The 16,546-nt window shown below is 43.4% G+C and overlaps 1 protein-coding gene across 2 annotated transcripts in view; it reads right to left on the reverse strand.

The window, feature by feature from the left end:
• Positions 1-16,546, reverse strand: part of NBAS (NBAS subunit of NRZ tethering complex) — a 498,058-nt gene that overhangs the window by 460,716 nt on the left and 20,796 nt on the right. For both annotated transcript variants that reach the window (XM_075269168.1, XM_075269167.1), the window contains exons 7-9: positions 14,596-14,729; positions 10,781-10,914; positions 6,478-6,576 (exon numbers count right to left, since the gene is read on the reverse strand). In XM_075269168.1, coding sequence (XP_075125269.1) covers positions 6,478-6,576; positions 10,781-10,914; positions 14,596-14,729 — 367 coding nt within the window. The remainder of the gene's footprint in view (positions 1-6,477; positions 6,577-10,780; positions 10,915-14,595; positions 14,730-16,546) is intronic.

Below are 16,546 nucleotides of genomic sequence, written 5' to 3' on the forward strand. Positions count from 1 at the left end.
ACAGAGAACGAGGATACAGAGACTGCAAAAAAAATGGCAGATCCGAGTCATATAATGGCCAGAAAGTGTTACTCCTTATGTACAAACATGGCAGCTTATCCTGAAGAGTCATCCAAAGGGTTATAGGCATTATAGAACAATAAAAATAATCTGATAGTATGTCCACCCCATAGACGTATTGCCCCATAACAATGTTTGGACAGAACACCGGCAGAAGAGACAATAAAACTAAGGCGGTTCTCCGACTAATACATTTCCTATCACCACTCTAGCTGAGCGGAGCCGGATGAAGATAACCATGTCCGATACGTTACACTGAAAACCTGTCCCTGCATTGTGCCCAGATTATACCGTGAATAGGTTACATCTTTCCAATGTACGATTAGCAGATTTCATCCACTAATCCCAGGCGGATTATTTTCTTAAGGGAATTACAGGTCAAAGAGAGACTAATCTTTTTATATCTTGTGTAAAAGAAATTATTGCGAATTATTCAGCAGCAGACAAAAGCATCACCCACTGAGCTGACACCCCCTACTCCAAATACTACAGGAGCGGGCGCCTTCTATAGGTTTACTAGTCATTGGGGTTCCCCTATAAGGTGGTGCTGCTGCTGTGATCAGAGGGACGGGGAATTGATATCACGAGGACCTTTTTGATCCCATATACAGATGTGACCAGGGATGTTAGGTATGGGCTGCAAAAGCCTGTGCAAATGCAAATCCCAGACTGCAAAGGCACTTACTGAGAACACAGGGAAAAAACAGTAACAAGCCTTTACACAGAAATACTGGACAGCTATAGGGGTTGGACAGTATTAAAAAGTGTGAGAGACCAAGATGCAATACCACGGACAACCTGTGGACAATTGTGGCGCTGGTTCTGAAAATAGTCATGTAGTTTTTCTAATTCTAGACAGACCATCTACAGCAGGGGTCGACAATGCCCAGCAAGGCAAATTGGTATCTGAGTTGGCGGCACTTAGACAAGCCCACCCAACAGTTTTGTTCAAAACGAAACTGCTATTATAATACCGTGGGGTCTCCTCAGACCTTAGAGTATAATAAGCGAAGGCTCAGGGGTTACATTGCAATCATGATGTATAATGACAACGTCGTGACACCAAAGACCCAATCAATGGTCACCGATGTAAGGCAGAGGCGCTGAAGAGAACAGAGAGTCGCACCAGAGTCCAGGGAAGGTGAGTAACATTGACTTTTTTATGTCTGATCACCTCCCCTGGGCCTCTGCTTATTAGAGTAAGTTCAAAAGGGTTTTTTGTTCCAGAACCTGAGGCGGAGTGTATCGCACACTCCGCTCCGGATTAGGCCCAAATGAATAGGCCTAGTCGAGAGTGTCTCCAGGCGGATTCGCGAGGTGAATCCGCCTGAAAGAATGAGCACCTCGCTTCCACTGATTTCAATGGGAGCCGTTTTTTAAGTCAGGATTTTGAAGCGGATACAGCCTCAAAATCCTGACCAAAACACCCCGTGTAAACTCAGCCTTAGCATCTTTTGTACAATGGCTTCCCCAGTCGCCCATCTGTACATGGAACTGCAGCCAGCGCCTTTCACTTTAGAGGCGCCCACTGCAGCCCCTTCATTGTCTGAGGTCGGACCCTCACCGATCATAAATTGATGGAATATCTTAGGAATCCGCCATCACTTTAAAAAGATGAAAACACCCACTTAAAGTAAATGGAGTTGGAATAGCCGGCAAATGAAATCGGTAGAACATTTATTGTCTGATAAATCTTTACAGGAAAAAAAAAAAAACCCTAAAATGATAAAATCTCCTATCAATCATCTAAGAGGAAAAAATGGATCCTTGTCGAGTCGATAAGTACAAAAATGACAAAGAATTTGTAGAATTTGTATGTGCGGCCTTGATACTAAACTAATAAAATGCTTTTCAGACGAGCCCTACATTAGGCAATGCGCGGGATGGACGCAGTCTCGGAGTGCGATTTTAGTGCGGTCAGCTTTATTACCAGGCACTATTTCTTACAAATTCATTTTACGACAACAACAAAGAAATTCTGTAATCTCTATAAAGGGCTAAAAAAATAAAAAAGTAGAAAAAATCCTTTTATGGGCCGTGGCTGTAAAAACGCCTGATGGATGATAAGTGCACTTCTAAATATTTAAAGCTCATGAATTTCATATGGTAATTGGGGAATTTTTTTTTTCTTCTTTTATATATACCGGAGGAGCGATGCTACACCACCGAACACAACATACTCAGCTAACACTCAAGATAATAATGGAGTCCCCCTGGGGGGTGTACGAAATGGATGCTCGCTAAACCGTGACACATCCCCAAATGCTCGTCTTAGGATGGGGCGTACAATCTGGCACCGAGTCTTTGCACTTAACTATAAGGTCGGGTTCACACAGGGTCTTTTGGTCCGGAAACTGAGGTGGAGGCCGCCTCAGTTTCCGGACCAAAAAAACGGGTAGCTGTGACTTCATTCCGATGCAGTGCACCACTCCGGATTAGGCCCGAAGAATGGGGCAATATATATATATATATATATATATATATATATATATATATATATATATATTTTAGTTTAGTTTTTTTAAATGTCCCCATATGTAAATGAGGGTTTTTCCAATATACTGTTGAGGGGTTACTGGGCAGAAAGGAGCAGACAGACTCCCTGTAAAGTTTGCTTCAGTCATGTATTGCAACGTGGCATCCCCAAGCCCACAACGAAACACGTCTGCCTGTCGAATAACGTTTCTTACCGAAATCAAAAAGCGCAGTAGTCAGATACCTAAGCGTGTGTAAATAAGGGGCTTCTGAGGATCTGCGTCTACCTCAAAGAACGTTTCAAGAAACATCTGAGAGCAACAAACACAAAACCTGCGGCTATGACAGGCACGCTTAGTGTATTGCTATAGGTGAGCGTGCGCTGACATCAAAACTGCACAACGCGGCAAAAAGTTGACTGTATCCATGACAACCAGACATCCAAGAACCTGCAGCGACATCAGGCCACGGGTACTGTTTTTATGCTTTTTTTTTTGTTTTTCTTCCCAGAAAAGCCATCACATTAGTAGAGCAGATGTATAATTTAACAGGCTCTTATCAGGATGGATGAGAGTCCCCGACAGCTGGAATGGAGCTGCCATATGAAGTTACATTTTTGGAAAAAAAAAACCTCTAAACCCGCTCTCTCTCAGGGCTGAAGTAAAATTCATTATGGCAGCGCGTAGTCGAGAGAAAAAACAAAAGTGCTTTCTTTTTACGCAGATCCTGAAGAAGAGGGAAGCACGAGCGCCTGTATTAAGATTAATGGGGCTATTGCTTGGCTGCTTCCTAAAGCTCTCCGTGAGCAGAAGGCTATTTGTGATGATTAAAGATTTCCACCGACGCAACCCAAAATGAAGCGCTATTTATGAGCTGCCGCCAAGGAGACCGAGGTGAACTGAAATATGAAATCATCTCAAAATTACCGCAGATAAAACAAGTTTCCTCTCATCTTTTGTTGCATAGTTATTTCTGATTTTGGGAAAGCTGAGTGACGACCTTAGCCAGTTCGCTGATCTGATTTTTTAAAGTTTAACTTTTTTCGCACTATTGGGTAAGGGGGTGACCATTTTTGTAATACTGTAATTTTTAAAGGGATTCTATCATTAAAGTCCCATTTTTTCTCGATCGGGCCTCGAGCACAGCCGACTGCGCATACCCGGCAGCCACAAGAAAATGGCCGCTTACATAGCTTACTGTGTAATCGGCCATTTTCTTGTTGCATGCGCAGTTGGCTCTGCTTGAGGCCCGATGGCAGAGCCGACTGCACGGGCCTAGAAGACTGAAACCCAGGACGGAAGAAGTTGCAGGGAGAGGCCGTTCCTGAAGAAGATGGAGGTGGCGCTGGAGATTTCTCTGGCAGTATTGGGAACAACCCCAGTGCTGTTTGAGTGCTGGGGACCGCCCCCAGTGCTGCGAGAGAACTCATTTGCATACAGACGAAGACCGGGATTTCTACCGAACGGCGGTGCGGAGAAGACATCTAAAGGTAGGAGAAGAATAGACTTTCTTAAGGCTATTCCTATGTGTGATCGAGAAAAAATGTGATTTTAATGATAGAATCCCTTTAATTAACCTAGCTTTCTTTTTATTATAAAACAGGCTGTAATGTTCTTCCTAGCATTTACCACAAGGGGGATAGTCACTTCAAATGCCTGTATTCCCGGTTTTATACCACCTAGAAATAGTTCTGGTATCATAAGAAATCGGAGATTGAAGTACTAGCTATAACAGAACCTGAGATATCACTAGTTAAAACAGTCGGGAATTTGAACTTAATATGAAGCAGAACCATTTGTCTAGGAGGAGTAAAACTAGAGATACAGCTACCCCCTTTGGTAAATGCTTCAGCTCTACATACTACATTGAGTACAGGTGCACAGACAGTCTCTCTGGCAATGCTAAGGGTTCGTTCACATCTGCGTTTGGATTCCGTCCAGGGGAGTCCACAAGGGTATCCCCCCCCCCCCCCAACGGAATACCATACGCAAGTGCAAGCGCTGGTGCAGTAAAAGCACACAGACCCCATACACTATAATGGGGTCCGTGTGCTTACCGTCAGATCTCCGCAGGCATAGTGTGGACAGGAAAGTAGTTCACCATCTACTTTCCTGTCCGCATGATTCGTGCGGGCAGCGCGCGGCAAGCACTCGGACCCCATTATAGTCTATGGGGTCCGTGTGCTTATACAGCACATCGCTTGCAATTGCGTTTGTATTCCAGTCGGGGGATCTCCATGCGGACTCTCCCCAGACAGAATACAAAAGCAGATGTAAATGAGGGCTTAGTTAGATAGTTGCTAATGGGCACTTTACAGCCTGCTTTCTATTAAAATGAAGTTAGAAAGGTTAACAAAGTATTTTGCAAAAATGTTCATCGCACACCCCACCACAATAACATAAAAAAATAAAATCAGATTTACACTGAATCACAGAACTGGGGAGAGAAGGAGCTGCAACCTGGTTCTGGCCTTGGTAGAGCAGGAAGCCATAGGCTTCCAGCCCAAAGACTTACTGCAGGGAGCAAGAGGTAAGAGCCAGTTCAATACTTTGCTCCTTAGGATAGATCATCACTATTACATCTGTGGAGGATCCTTGCAGCCGGTCAGCTGTTCCAGGACAATATGGCTACTAGTAATGTTAAGGGCTAGTTCACATGTGAACTGCCCGCACAGGTTTTGACACAGAGAGAGACGCGGCGAGCCGCGTCTCTCTCTTGTCAAAACCCGCCCGCCGCGACCATCGCTGTCGCGGCTTAACCCTCTGCTGTCGGCTCAAATGAATGAGCCGACATAGGAGGGAGCTGCCGGGGCTGAGCCTGCGCGGCTTCCGCCTGAAGAAAGGACATGTCCTTTCTTTTCTCCGCTAGCAGCAGCTCGCCGCTAGCGGAGAACAGAAGCCCAGCGGTCTCCATAGACCACCATTATAAGGGGAGGTTTTGGACGCGAAATCCGCTGTCAAAAACCTCCCCTTATACTCACGTGTGAACTAACCCTAACATGGGATCTGCACAGCTCACTCACCATACAATGCGTAGTGGTAGGTTTAGGTACTGCAGCAGTGCACATTTCATTGTGGCACATAAACATTACTGGTAGCCACGCTTTGACAGAATAGCCGATCCACAGGGTTCCTAGCTGTGGGACCACCACAGATCTAGATCCTAAGTATAAGACATCAACAAGTGAAAGGCGAATAGCCCTTCTGATATAAGGGGACATAATTTATATTAGACGAACAATAATTGTACGGGACAAGGGACACGCTGAGTAACAGGAGACTGTGGGCTCCAAAAGGGGAGACTGCTAAAGGGAGCCTGTCAGCAGTTTTTACTCACTACTATATAGAAGACAGAGAGAGCAGTAAAAGCATGTTAGCTTTTAACACTGGTAGGATTGTAGATAAGAGGCTACCGGAGCACAGAATGAGGCAATAAATCAATTATCTACTCCACCCCTGCCTTCTCTGTAGAGTTCATTGTGCAATGCTGAATACAGAGATCAGGTCTCCTTATATTTATATGTACTATTCATTTATGGAAAGTTGTTTATAACAGGAGGTACGCTGTACAGAGAATATGAGGTATAATGGGGTTACAACCGCTTTGAAACTGGTTTCTCTAAAAAGCAGCAGGGCATTACAATGAAACACAAGCAAATCTTATGGCTGGACGACTCCACGTTCAGTGAGTTACTGCATCAAGACTTTGTGACAGGTTCCCATTAAGCCTTCTCCAAACACAAAAGACCAGAAAACCAAAAACCAAGCATGAAAGGCAATAACAAACAATATAGTCACTATTCACTAACACTTAGCACACAAGTCAATGGCAAGAACATGTTTTAGGATTATACCGAACCACTAGTAAGTCCACTAAAACCAAGACAAATAACCCCAGGGAGTGAAGTACAGTATACAGGATACGCACACCCCTATGACCTACCTGTGGTCCGGGAGATAGATGACGGACGAGATCCCCTGAGAATAATGGCACCCAAAGTTGAAGCTGTGGCTCTCTTGATAGCTGTGATTGGCCCCCACACTGCAAACAGAAGAACGGATACAGGGAATATAATACCGGTAATTTATATCCAGACAAAAAAAGAACTTCTCAGCTCTTCTGTTATTCCTCCTGGAAATATCTGACTAAACTGACAAGGAAGATGGGAGAGTATCCATAGACAGTCTGATATTGTCCTACCAGAATGTTGGGACACATCCCTTTAACAAGGGGATTGGTAACACCTAGTTGTCAATTTATTCATAAATATTCAGGAGGAATAACAGAGGAATGGCACTATGCAGAGTTCTAAGAAAAGATTCTCCAGAATTGTTATAATATGGAGAATAGAAACGGTTACTAAAAGAAACATGGCAGGAAAAGTGACAGGTCCGCTCTAATAATACTCTGACTACAATGTTTGCATAAGGCTAAGTCAATACTGTATCTGAGAATTGTATTCATGGTAGACATGTGGGAATTCTCCAAACATCTACCGGGCCTACAGACAACATATGCTAATAAAGTGTCCTCTCTGCATACAACTGATTAGTATACATTGCCTGTTATATACATCTGGAACATTATGTGGTACAAATTACATGGACACTAAGGGCTAGTTCACACGTGAGTATAAGGGGAGGTTTTTGACAGCGGATTTCGCGTCCAAAACCTCCCCTTAGAATGGTGGTCTATGGAGACCGCCGGGCTTCTTTTCTCCACTAGCGGCAGGCTGCTGCTAGCGGAGAAAAGAAGCGACATGCTCTTTCTTCAGGCGGAAGCCGCGCGGGCTGCGCCGCACGGCTTCCGCCCGGCTGCAGCACCCTCCATGTCGGCTCATTCATTTGAGCCGACAGCGGAGGTGAAAGCCGCGACTGCGATGGTCGTGGCGGGCGGGTTTTGACAAGAGAGAGACGCGGCTCACCGCGTCTCTCTCTGTGTCAAAACCCACGTGGGCAGTTCACGTGTGAACTAGCCCTAAGAGGTCCTTATAGACCAGGGATTTAGTGCCCCAAATAGCCCTGTAGTAAAGCTGTGTGTGCCGAAAAAAAAATGATAGATATATATATATATATATATATATATATATATAGAGAGAGAGAGAGAGAGAGAGAGAGAGAGAGAGAGAGAGAGAGAGAGAGAGAGAGAGAGAGAGAAAGAGAGAGAGAGAGAGATATCGATATATATATATAGAGAGAGAGAGAGAGAGAGAGAGAGAGAGAGAGAGAGAGAGAGAGATCGATATATATATATATATATATATATATATATATATATGTATTTATGAACAAACAAAAAATTCTTACACTTTCCTTAAAGGGGTATTCCCATGTACATAATTATTTTAAAATTTGTAGGTAATTAAAAGTTAGACATTTTTGCAGATATATGTAATTAAAAATTCTGCAAAGTTTTAAAGATTTTCTCTAACTTTCTTAGTGGTGACAGTCTGTTGTCTTGATCGGTTGCCAATGGTTAGGCCACTAATGCAGAACCTTTCTATGGACTGGGACTTGTCAGGAACCAGCTATGATCTTCTTATTGTAGCCGGGTTATCAGGCAGGGACACTACATGTATCAGAAGATATCCCGGCCACAATAAGGAAATCATGGCTGATTTTCTGACCTTAAAAAGTTCCTGCATTCATGGTGGTATCCACTGGCAACCGATTAAGACAACAGACTGTCACCACAAGATACTTAGAGAAAATCTTTAAAACTCTGCAAAATGTTTAATTACCGTATTTTTCGGACCATAAGACGCACTAAGGGCTAGTTCACACGTGGGCAAAGGGGAGTTTTTTGACAGCGGATTTCGCTTCAAAATCAGCCCCTTTACAATGGAGCCCTATGTGAACAGCTAGCTTTTTTTTTCCGCTAGCTTTTTTTTCCACTAGCTTTTTTTTTCTGCTAGTTATTTTTCAGCTAGCAGAAAAAAGAAGCGACATGACCTTTCTTCAGGCGTTTTCCGCCTGAAGAAAGCAATAGAAGTGAATGGGAGGCAAAAACAGCGCAGGTTTTTTTCAGCACGGTTTTTTGTATCCCATTCACTTCTATGGGAGGGGAAAACAGCCTGGCTTTTTTTGGAAGCGGTTTTTACAAAAAAAAGCTCCAAAAAAAGCCTGGCAATGTCAAAAAAAAGCTTCCTAATTAGGAAGCGGTTTTTTTCAGGACCAAAATAAGCCAGGAGGTTTTTACGTGTGAACTAGCCCTAAGGTTTTAGAGGAGGAAAATAGGGAAAAAAAAATTTAAGGAAAAAAAATTGGTGAAATATTTAATAACCTAATAATATAATATTTCACCAATGTAAATAGAACCGGGGGCTTTCGGACACAGGGATACCAAATGTGTATGTGTTTCACAGTAATGTTTTTGTTTTATATGTATTCTAGGGATATGGGGGTGATTTGAACATATCTATCTAATCTATCTATCTATCTATCTATCTATCTATCTATCTATCTATCTATCTATCTATCTATCTATCTATCTGTCTATCTGTCTGTCTATCTATCTAATCTCAGCCATGGATGGAAACAAAACACCCTGCAGTGAAGCTATGCAAGAAGAGAAAAAGGGGCGGGCCAGACGGGTGAAGGAGGTGTGGTTTTCTAAGCAAACTTGAAAACACGCCTCTTTCACCCATCTGGCTCGTCCCTCCTTCACTGCCTCTCAGATCTTGCTCCTGCAATGATGCCACACAGGCAGGGAAGTAGGGGCCTGTGTGGACACAGACGCTGCACACGCTGCATTCGGACTATAAGACACACACACATTTTCCTCCCATATTGGGAGGAAAAAAAGTGCGTCTTATAGTCCGAAAAATACGGTACTTATATTTGCAAAAAAAATGTTTAACTTTTAATTATCTACAAATTTAAAAATAAATTTAAAAATAACTATGTACATGGGAATACCCCTTTAAGACCGTACGGTTGTTCGGTGAAGCCAGAGAACATTTCGGCTTCAGTGGGCATGCACAATACTTCGAGCGCAAGCGCAATGAACCCAAGCTTCAATGGAAAAACCGCGCAGGCACCAGGAAAACACAAGGAGTATTAAGAGACTCAATGGAGTCATCTCTAGGCAAGTGTAAAATGAATTTGTTTTTTTTCCTTTTTAACATGGTTGTAGACAACATTACCAGAGGAGATTTGGGACACTAAACAGCCAGTGCATAAGGACCTGTGGGTGGTTTAGTGTCCCAAATGGAAATGATAAGTTTCCTTTAAGGCTGAGTTCAGACGGAGTATTTTGTATTGAATTTGACACAGAGGCCGCCTCAGGTTCCGGTCCAAAATACGGGGCAATCATGACTGGATACCGATGCAGCACATCGGCATCCAGTCATGGCACTGCGATCTGGATTAGGCCCAAATGAATGGGCCTAGTCGGGAGAGTCTTCAGGCGGATTCACGAGGAGACTCCGCCTGAAGAATCAGCATGTCCATTCTTTTGCCCGGGAGTTGGAACAAACGGTTCCCGGGAAAAAGACCTGACCGGCTCCCATTGATTTCAACCCCATGTGAACTTAGCCTAAGCCTAAGCCTGGCAAATGGAACACCAGTAATGAGAACTTTCCCTTATTGTTTCCCATGATCCCTCCAGTGCCCAAGTGCAATGTGAACGTAAGCTATAATTACCTGGCTCACAATACATACCAATTTTAGAAGATGTTGGCTCTAAATATCACACATAGGTGCTTAAGACAACCATGTTATACTGAAATTAAGACCTGATAATAAGTTGCCATGTTCCCCCAAAAAATATCTAACCGACCAGTTCAGTAATGTGATCTGATATAAGGTTACGTTCACACTGCTGCCATTGAAGTCCGTTGCCCTGATCTGTCATAAGATCAGAGTAACAGAATGAGACAACAGAATAGCTGATGCTAACTTAGTCCCCTCTCTTTCCATCAGTTTCCATTTACTGCAATGTTAAAAAAAAAAAAAACAAGACATGAGCTTTCTTCCATCACGTTTCTTTACTTTTCAGATGGAAGAAAAAATACCGCAAGGACGGCTGGAAGGTAGAAGAAAGCTTCCATCTTGTTTGTTTTTTTTAACATTGCAATGAATTAAATTATTCCGTGTGTGTTCCAGTCTGTTGGTCTCATCCTATGACGGATCAGAGCAATGGACTTCAATGACAGCGGTGTGAACGTAGCCAAAGATTTTATAAATAAAATATAAAAGAATCCTAAAAGTAAAGATAATAAGCGCACATAATGCACCGACCGTACCTCACTAGGTAACTTTTCAGCTGGCCGCGGTAATTGATGACCAGAAGTTCGGCTGACCACTGCGTGCTCGCTTTATACTCCAGGAAGATCAGACCTGCGACGGCGTAACTCATGTCCCCGGGGAAGCTGGTCTGCTGTAGATGTAAGAAGTAAGAACCTGAGTCAGGCCTATTTATTTCCAGATCAATTCTCATTAGCCGTATGTATTTAAAGCAAGGCAAAACCAAAAATCTATTTCACACTTTGCAGACCGATAAAGTTGCTGAACTAGAACATGAAACGGTTTCCTGCCAAAATATTAGAATTTCTTGGGATATTTGTAAAAACTTGTCATGCATGCAAATACAGCTGATGGCTTGGAGGATTCCTCTAAACAAAAACCTCGGCTTTAAAGGAGAATTCACCCCGGACTCCAAAACTGGAGCCAGTCTGAGGCTTCTGACTATTTTCTAATACTAGAATTGTCTGTCCTAACATACTAAGTAGTCATTCAGGTCTCCTGCACACTGGGGAACACAGACCAGAAAATCCAATCCATAGACGGGGGGAATTTCCTGGCCCGAACCCAGTCAGGAGACTCGAAGCTTCTGCATTGCAGTGATCTATGGTGGTAGGTGCCGTTGCTTCCCCATGAGACTCCTAGCATTATAGATACACTGTGATGCAGGAATTCTGGGTAGCAGGACCAGATTTGGTCTGGGAATATGGAGGCACTATACAATCCGGATTTTCAGTACCATATCTGTCCATGTGCAAAAGGGGTTGTCCCGTTATGGACACTTATCTCGTATCCTTAGGACAGGAGATAAGTGTTCAATGGCCAGTTCCCCTCGTAATCTGCAGGCTAAGGCTGTCTTGTGAATAGAGACCTAGTAGGCTTGTATGAGCGGCAATCCATTCATTTCTATTGGACTGCAGGGGCTATAACCTAAGTCAGAGCCCACAGCTCCGTATTAGGGTTGAGCGATCAAGATCGGAAAAGATCGGAATCTGAAATTTTGAAATCTCAAGATCGGCTCAACCCTAAAAGTGACTTTTCCCAGAGAAGCATTGACTAGGATTGAGCTATCGGAAAAGATTGGATTCCGATCGGCGATTGAGCAAATTTCATGACCGAGATTGGCTCGAAAATAAACGTAAATCAGATTTTAAATCGATCCTGAAATCTCCCAGATTGACCCTACTCTGTAGTGAATGAAGCGCTTGTCACACAAAAGCACTGGTGCTGCATTCAAAAGAAGATCTTAGGGGGACTTTCGCATACCCGTCCTCTGGATCACTGGAGGACCTGTCAAGGAGGCCCTCAGTGATCAGACACCTATCCCCTAATCCACAGGAAAGGGGATAACTGTCCATAACAGCACAACTCCTTTAAGGTGGACTGGTCACCTCTCTTGACATGTCTGTGTTAGTAAATTCCCCCATAAGAGTACAAATGTGGGGAATCTTTTCTTATAACCCTACGTTACGGTGTTCCACTGCCTCTGACTCCTCCTGACTAAACTGTAAACTGGGTGTTACCAGTCAGGCGCGTGACTGCACACTGCGACAAAGTCCAATCAGGAAGGACCGTATTAGACTGTGTAAAGACACACCCCTCTGACAAGCGGAATGGTAACACCAAGATTTCAAGGAGGAACAACACAAGGTAGAGATTATGAAGAAAAGGTGCATTAGAATTTTAATTATATAAGGAATACATGTATTTATTAATCCAGGGGTATCGGGGAGATGGCAGGTCCTCCTTAAATTAATAAGGGTTTGTGCAGAATGTCTTGTTCCAGATTGCTGTCATCTATAGGGTACTGCAGAGCCTTCATGCCAAAGTGAGACACCCCATATATATTCTAGACTTCTCCATTAAATGTCTACAGATGTGACAAGTTATACAACAGTTACGTAGGCCGGATACAGTACCACATGACAAAGTATATTCGTGCACATCCAGTCCCATGGAGGTCACAAGTGTTTTTTAATGCTGGGAGAAAAAAAAACTATACTAAAAACAGATGAAAAAATCCAAAAAATAAAATATTTGCCGCAATTCTGGTGTCTTAAAAGCGTTGCTGGGAAAAATTATTGACGACCTCTTCTAAGCATTAGAGACTATCAGATCTCAGCCTCTGATGTACAAAGAATGGAGCAGGAGTATATCGGCTATTGAGAACAGCTGATCGATGGGGGTGTCCTGCGTCCAACCGAAACCATATAGCAGAAATCACAATGTACTTCATGGATGGAAATTTTACAACTTTCCATTCCCCTAACACATCTACCCACTATGGTAAAATACTACAACTCGTACAACGGGTGAGCTAGCCAAAGGTCATGTTCGCACACTGCAGTTTTAAGGCTGTATTACTTGTACACTCTGTATCTCACTTATATCCCATGCATATAACAGTTTAGTAGATAAACACCTAAAGCATTTGTTTTAAAGGGATCCTATAATTAAAGCTCAAATTTTTTTGTCCCTAACACGTAGGAATAGCCTTAAGAAAGGCTATTCATCTCCTACCTTTAGATGTCTTCTCCGCCCCGCCGTTCTGTAGAAATCCCGGTTTTCGTCAGTATGCAAATGAGATCTCTCGCAGCACTGGGGGTGTCCCCAATGCTGCGAGAGAACTCTCCAGTGCCGCCTCCATCTTCTTCAGGAACAGGCTCTCTTTGCATCTTGTCCCGGTGGTGGCTTCAAACATGTAGGCCTCAGGCCTAGGGCAAAGTCAACTGTGCATGCCTGCCGGCCACAAGAATAGTAAGCGGCCATTTTCTTGTGGCCGGCGGGCATGCGTAGTCAGCTGCCCGAGGCCTAGAAGTTTGAAGCCACCGCTGAAAGAAGACTAGTGGGGAAAAAAAGCTAGCAGAACCCATTGAAATCAATGGGAGCCTTTTTTTTCAGTGTGGTAAATTCCACAGCAAATTCCTCACCATTTTCCTCCATATGAATGGACCCTCAGGCTGAGTTCACACTGAGTTTTTTGGTCAAGAAAAAGCCACTCAGGAAAATTCCAGAGGCGTTTTTTGAAACAAGTCAATGGGAGGCAGAAAATCTGCCTGGCATTTTTTGAGGCGGTTTTGGTCAAAAAACGTCTCAGGAAATGCCTCAGAAAAAATCTAGTAGTTTTTCCGCCTACCATTGACTTGCATTGATTTTTTCAGGCGGAAAACACCTGAAGAATGGACATGTCGCTTCTTCTTTTCTAGCAGAGAATCCGCTAGCGGGAAAAAAAAAAAAAAAGGGGGTTACATAGGACTGTACAGTGAGACATTTTTTGGAGGAGGATTTTGAGGCGGATTCCTGACCAGAAAAGTCTGTGTGAACTCCGCCTAACATAGACTATATATCCTGCCCCCTATCACCACCGATTACTAAATCCCAGAGAATCCCCTTCACTTGAGGCCATATAAATCCACAGGGCGACAATTGGGATACACACTGTGCTCTTCGATGCCTATCCGTGCCCTCTTTCATATACTTTCAGTCTAACTTCTGGCAAAAGAGAAAAAAATCCACATAAAAAGACGGGGCTTTTGCATTTACTTCTGTTCTGAGCCTTGAAAGAGAACAGGCAGCTTTCATCTTTTGTTTTCCCTCTCTCATAAATGAAACTTTGCCACATATTGTTCTCCGGCGAGGATCAGACACTGCGGATCCGATGTTTGTGCAGTTACGATCCCTTGATCATGAATTCCTTTGGGGACGTCTATCCCACGCCAATAGGAGTTAAGATTCATCAACTTATTGTATTATAAAAAAATTAAAGAAAAAGTTGGTATATCTGTTAATTCAAAGAATAAAAATAATATGAACGTACTGGAGGGATGACGAAAAGTTCACTCCCCATGAGATCAAACAGACGGACGGTGCCGGTGCTCTCTGCATAAGCCACCAAGGTGCAGTCATGACTCCATGCCACGCGTCTCCACTGAGGGTTGGGGTCTTTAGGAACTGCAAAAAAAAAAAATTACTTTGATTAAAGGAGTATTCTGGATCTTACATACTGATGACCAGCGTTTAGGTCACCGATATGAGATCGGTGGGGCTCTGGCAGCCAGGACACCCACAGATCAGCTGCCTAAAGAGGCCACGTCATTCACAAACACCACAGTAAGTATCTTGCCTATGCTGATGATGTCACATTCATCACTTATATTACATAATAGTCTCAGCCCCATTTAAGTGAATGGGGCTGAGCTGCAATATTAAGCACAGCCTCTATGCAAGGTATTTGCTGTGCTTGGTGAAGAGATCACAGTGCTAACCCAAACACAGTGGCCTCTTCAAATAACTGATCTGTAGGGGTGCCGGGTGTTGAAACCCCACAAATCACTTATTGATGATAGGTCCATTAGTTTTGTTTTTTTTGGCAAACAGGGAGTCACACACCCCATTATTCCATAATTCTCATACGGGTTATATAAAGTGGCGGTCTACTGTTCTTATGATCCCTGTATTTCTCGCTGGTACACCCCTTTAAGAGTTCAAAACACCCAGTACAAGAGGAACGTACGTAACTATTAACTGACCTAAAACAGATCCCATAAGCCTTGACATCTAGGTGGGTAATTCCTACTTCTATCCTGTCCTTTGTATGCAGGATAGCCATCTGTATACAACGTCTTGTGTTTCCGTATAGAGCAGAATAATGTCTGGCTGTCTAGAGCAGTGATTTTCAACCAGTGTGCCGCAGCACACTAGTGTGCCGGGACACATGGTCAGGTGTGCCGCGGGGAAAGTTCCCCAAACGCGTGCCAAGATTGGCACGGGAGATCTATTTTGCTGGCACAGCAGCCAGTCCCCGACGTTCGAGTATTTGTAAATGTAGACAGAGCGTCCCTTCACTGCTCTGCTAGAGCTGAGGTGTAGGACACGCCCCCTTCTCTCCCTGCGCACCAATCAGAGATGAGCCTCTCACTGCACAGGATAAGGGCTCCCTGGACCTGCTGCTACACATGAGGAGGAGCTCCTGCCGTCTGCAGCCCTGAATAGGAGAGGAGGAGAGGAAGCTGAACAAAGTGAAAGTAAAAAAAAAAAACACCAGGTTAGTAACTATTCTTATGAATGTCAGGCATTTGGGGTTATTACTTTAGTTTTAGTAACTCCATGTGCCTCACATTAATAGCAATTAACCCCATCATGTCCCTCATATTAACCCCTGTGTGGATCACATAAGAGTTAATAACATGTGTGACATATGGGGGTACTATATAATGAAGATATTTACTTAATTATTACCTCCATAAGTCTCACATATCAGTATCCCTTATGTAAAGCACACAGGGGGTTAATGTGAGGGACATGATGGGGTTCACTGCTATTAATATGAGGCACATTGAGTTGTAACCTGTATTATACATGACCAGACTTTTTATACACAACTGTGGATAAAAGTACAGACCTATACATTTCTAAAGACCCATATATACAGCCATTCTTTTTGTGGCTGTGTATCTGGGCCAAATTGAAGAGCTGAAAATTATAGAGCAGGTCCTATACGTACCCTATATCTGTCCTATACGTACCCTATATCTGTCCTATACGTACCCTATATCTGTCCTATACGTACCCTATATCTGTCCTATACCTACCCTATATCTGTCCTATACCTACCCTATATCTGTCCTATACCTACCCTATTACGTTTCATTTAAGCCTTGTTTGCAGAGCTGGGAGGAAGCTGAATGAACAGCTGGGCAGCTGGATATCAGTTTTAATTGCACCTGAGGAAGGGCGGATAGCCCGAAACGCGTTGTGCTTGTATTTTA

Source organism: Leptodactylus fuscus, chromosome 3, assembly GCF_031893055.1.
Source record: "Leptodactylus fuscus isolate aLepFus1 chromosome 3, aLepFus1.hap2, whole genome shotgun sequence".
Classification (NCBI taxonomy): Eukaryota; Metazoa; Chordata; class Amphibia; order Anura; family Leptodactylidae; genus Leptodactylus; species Leptodactylus fuscus.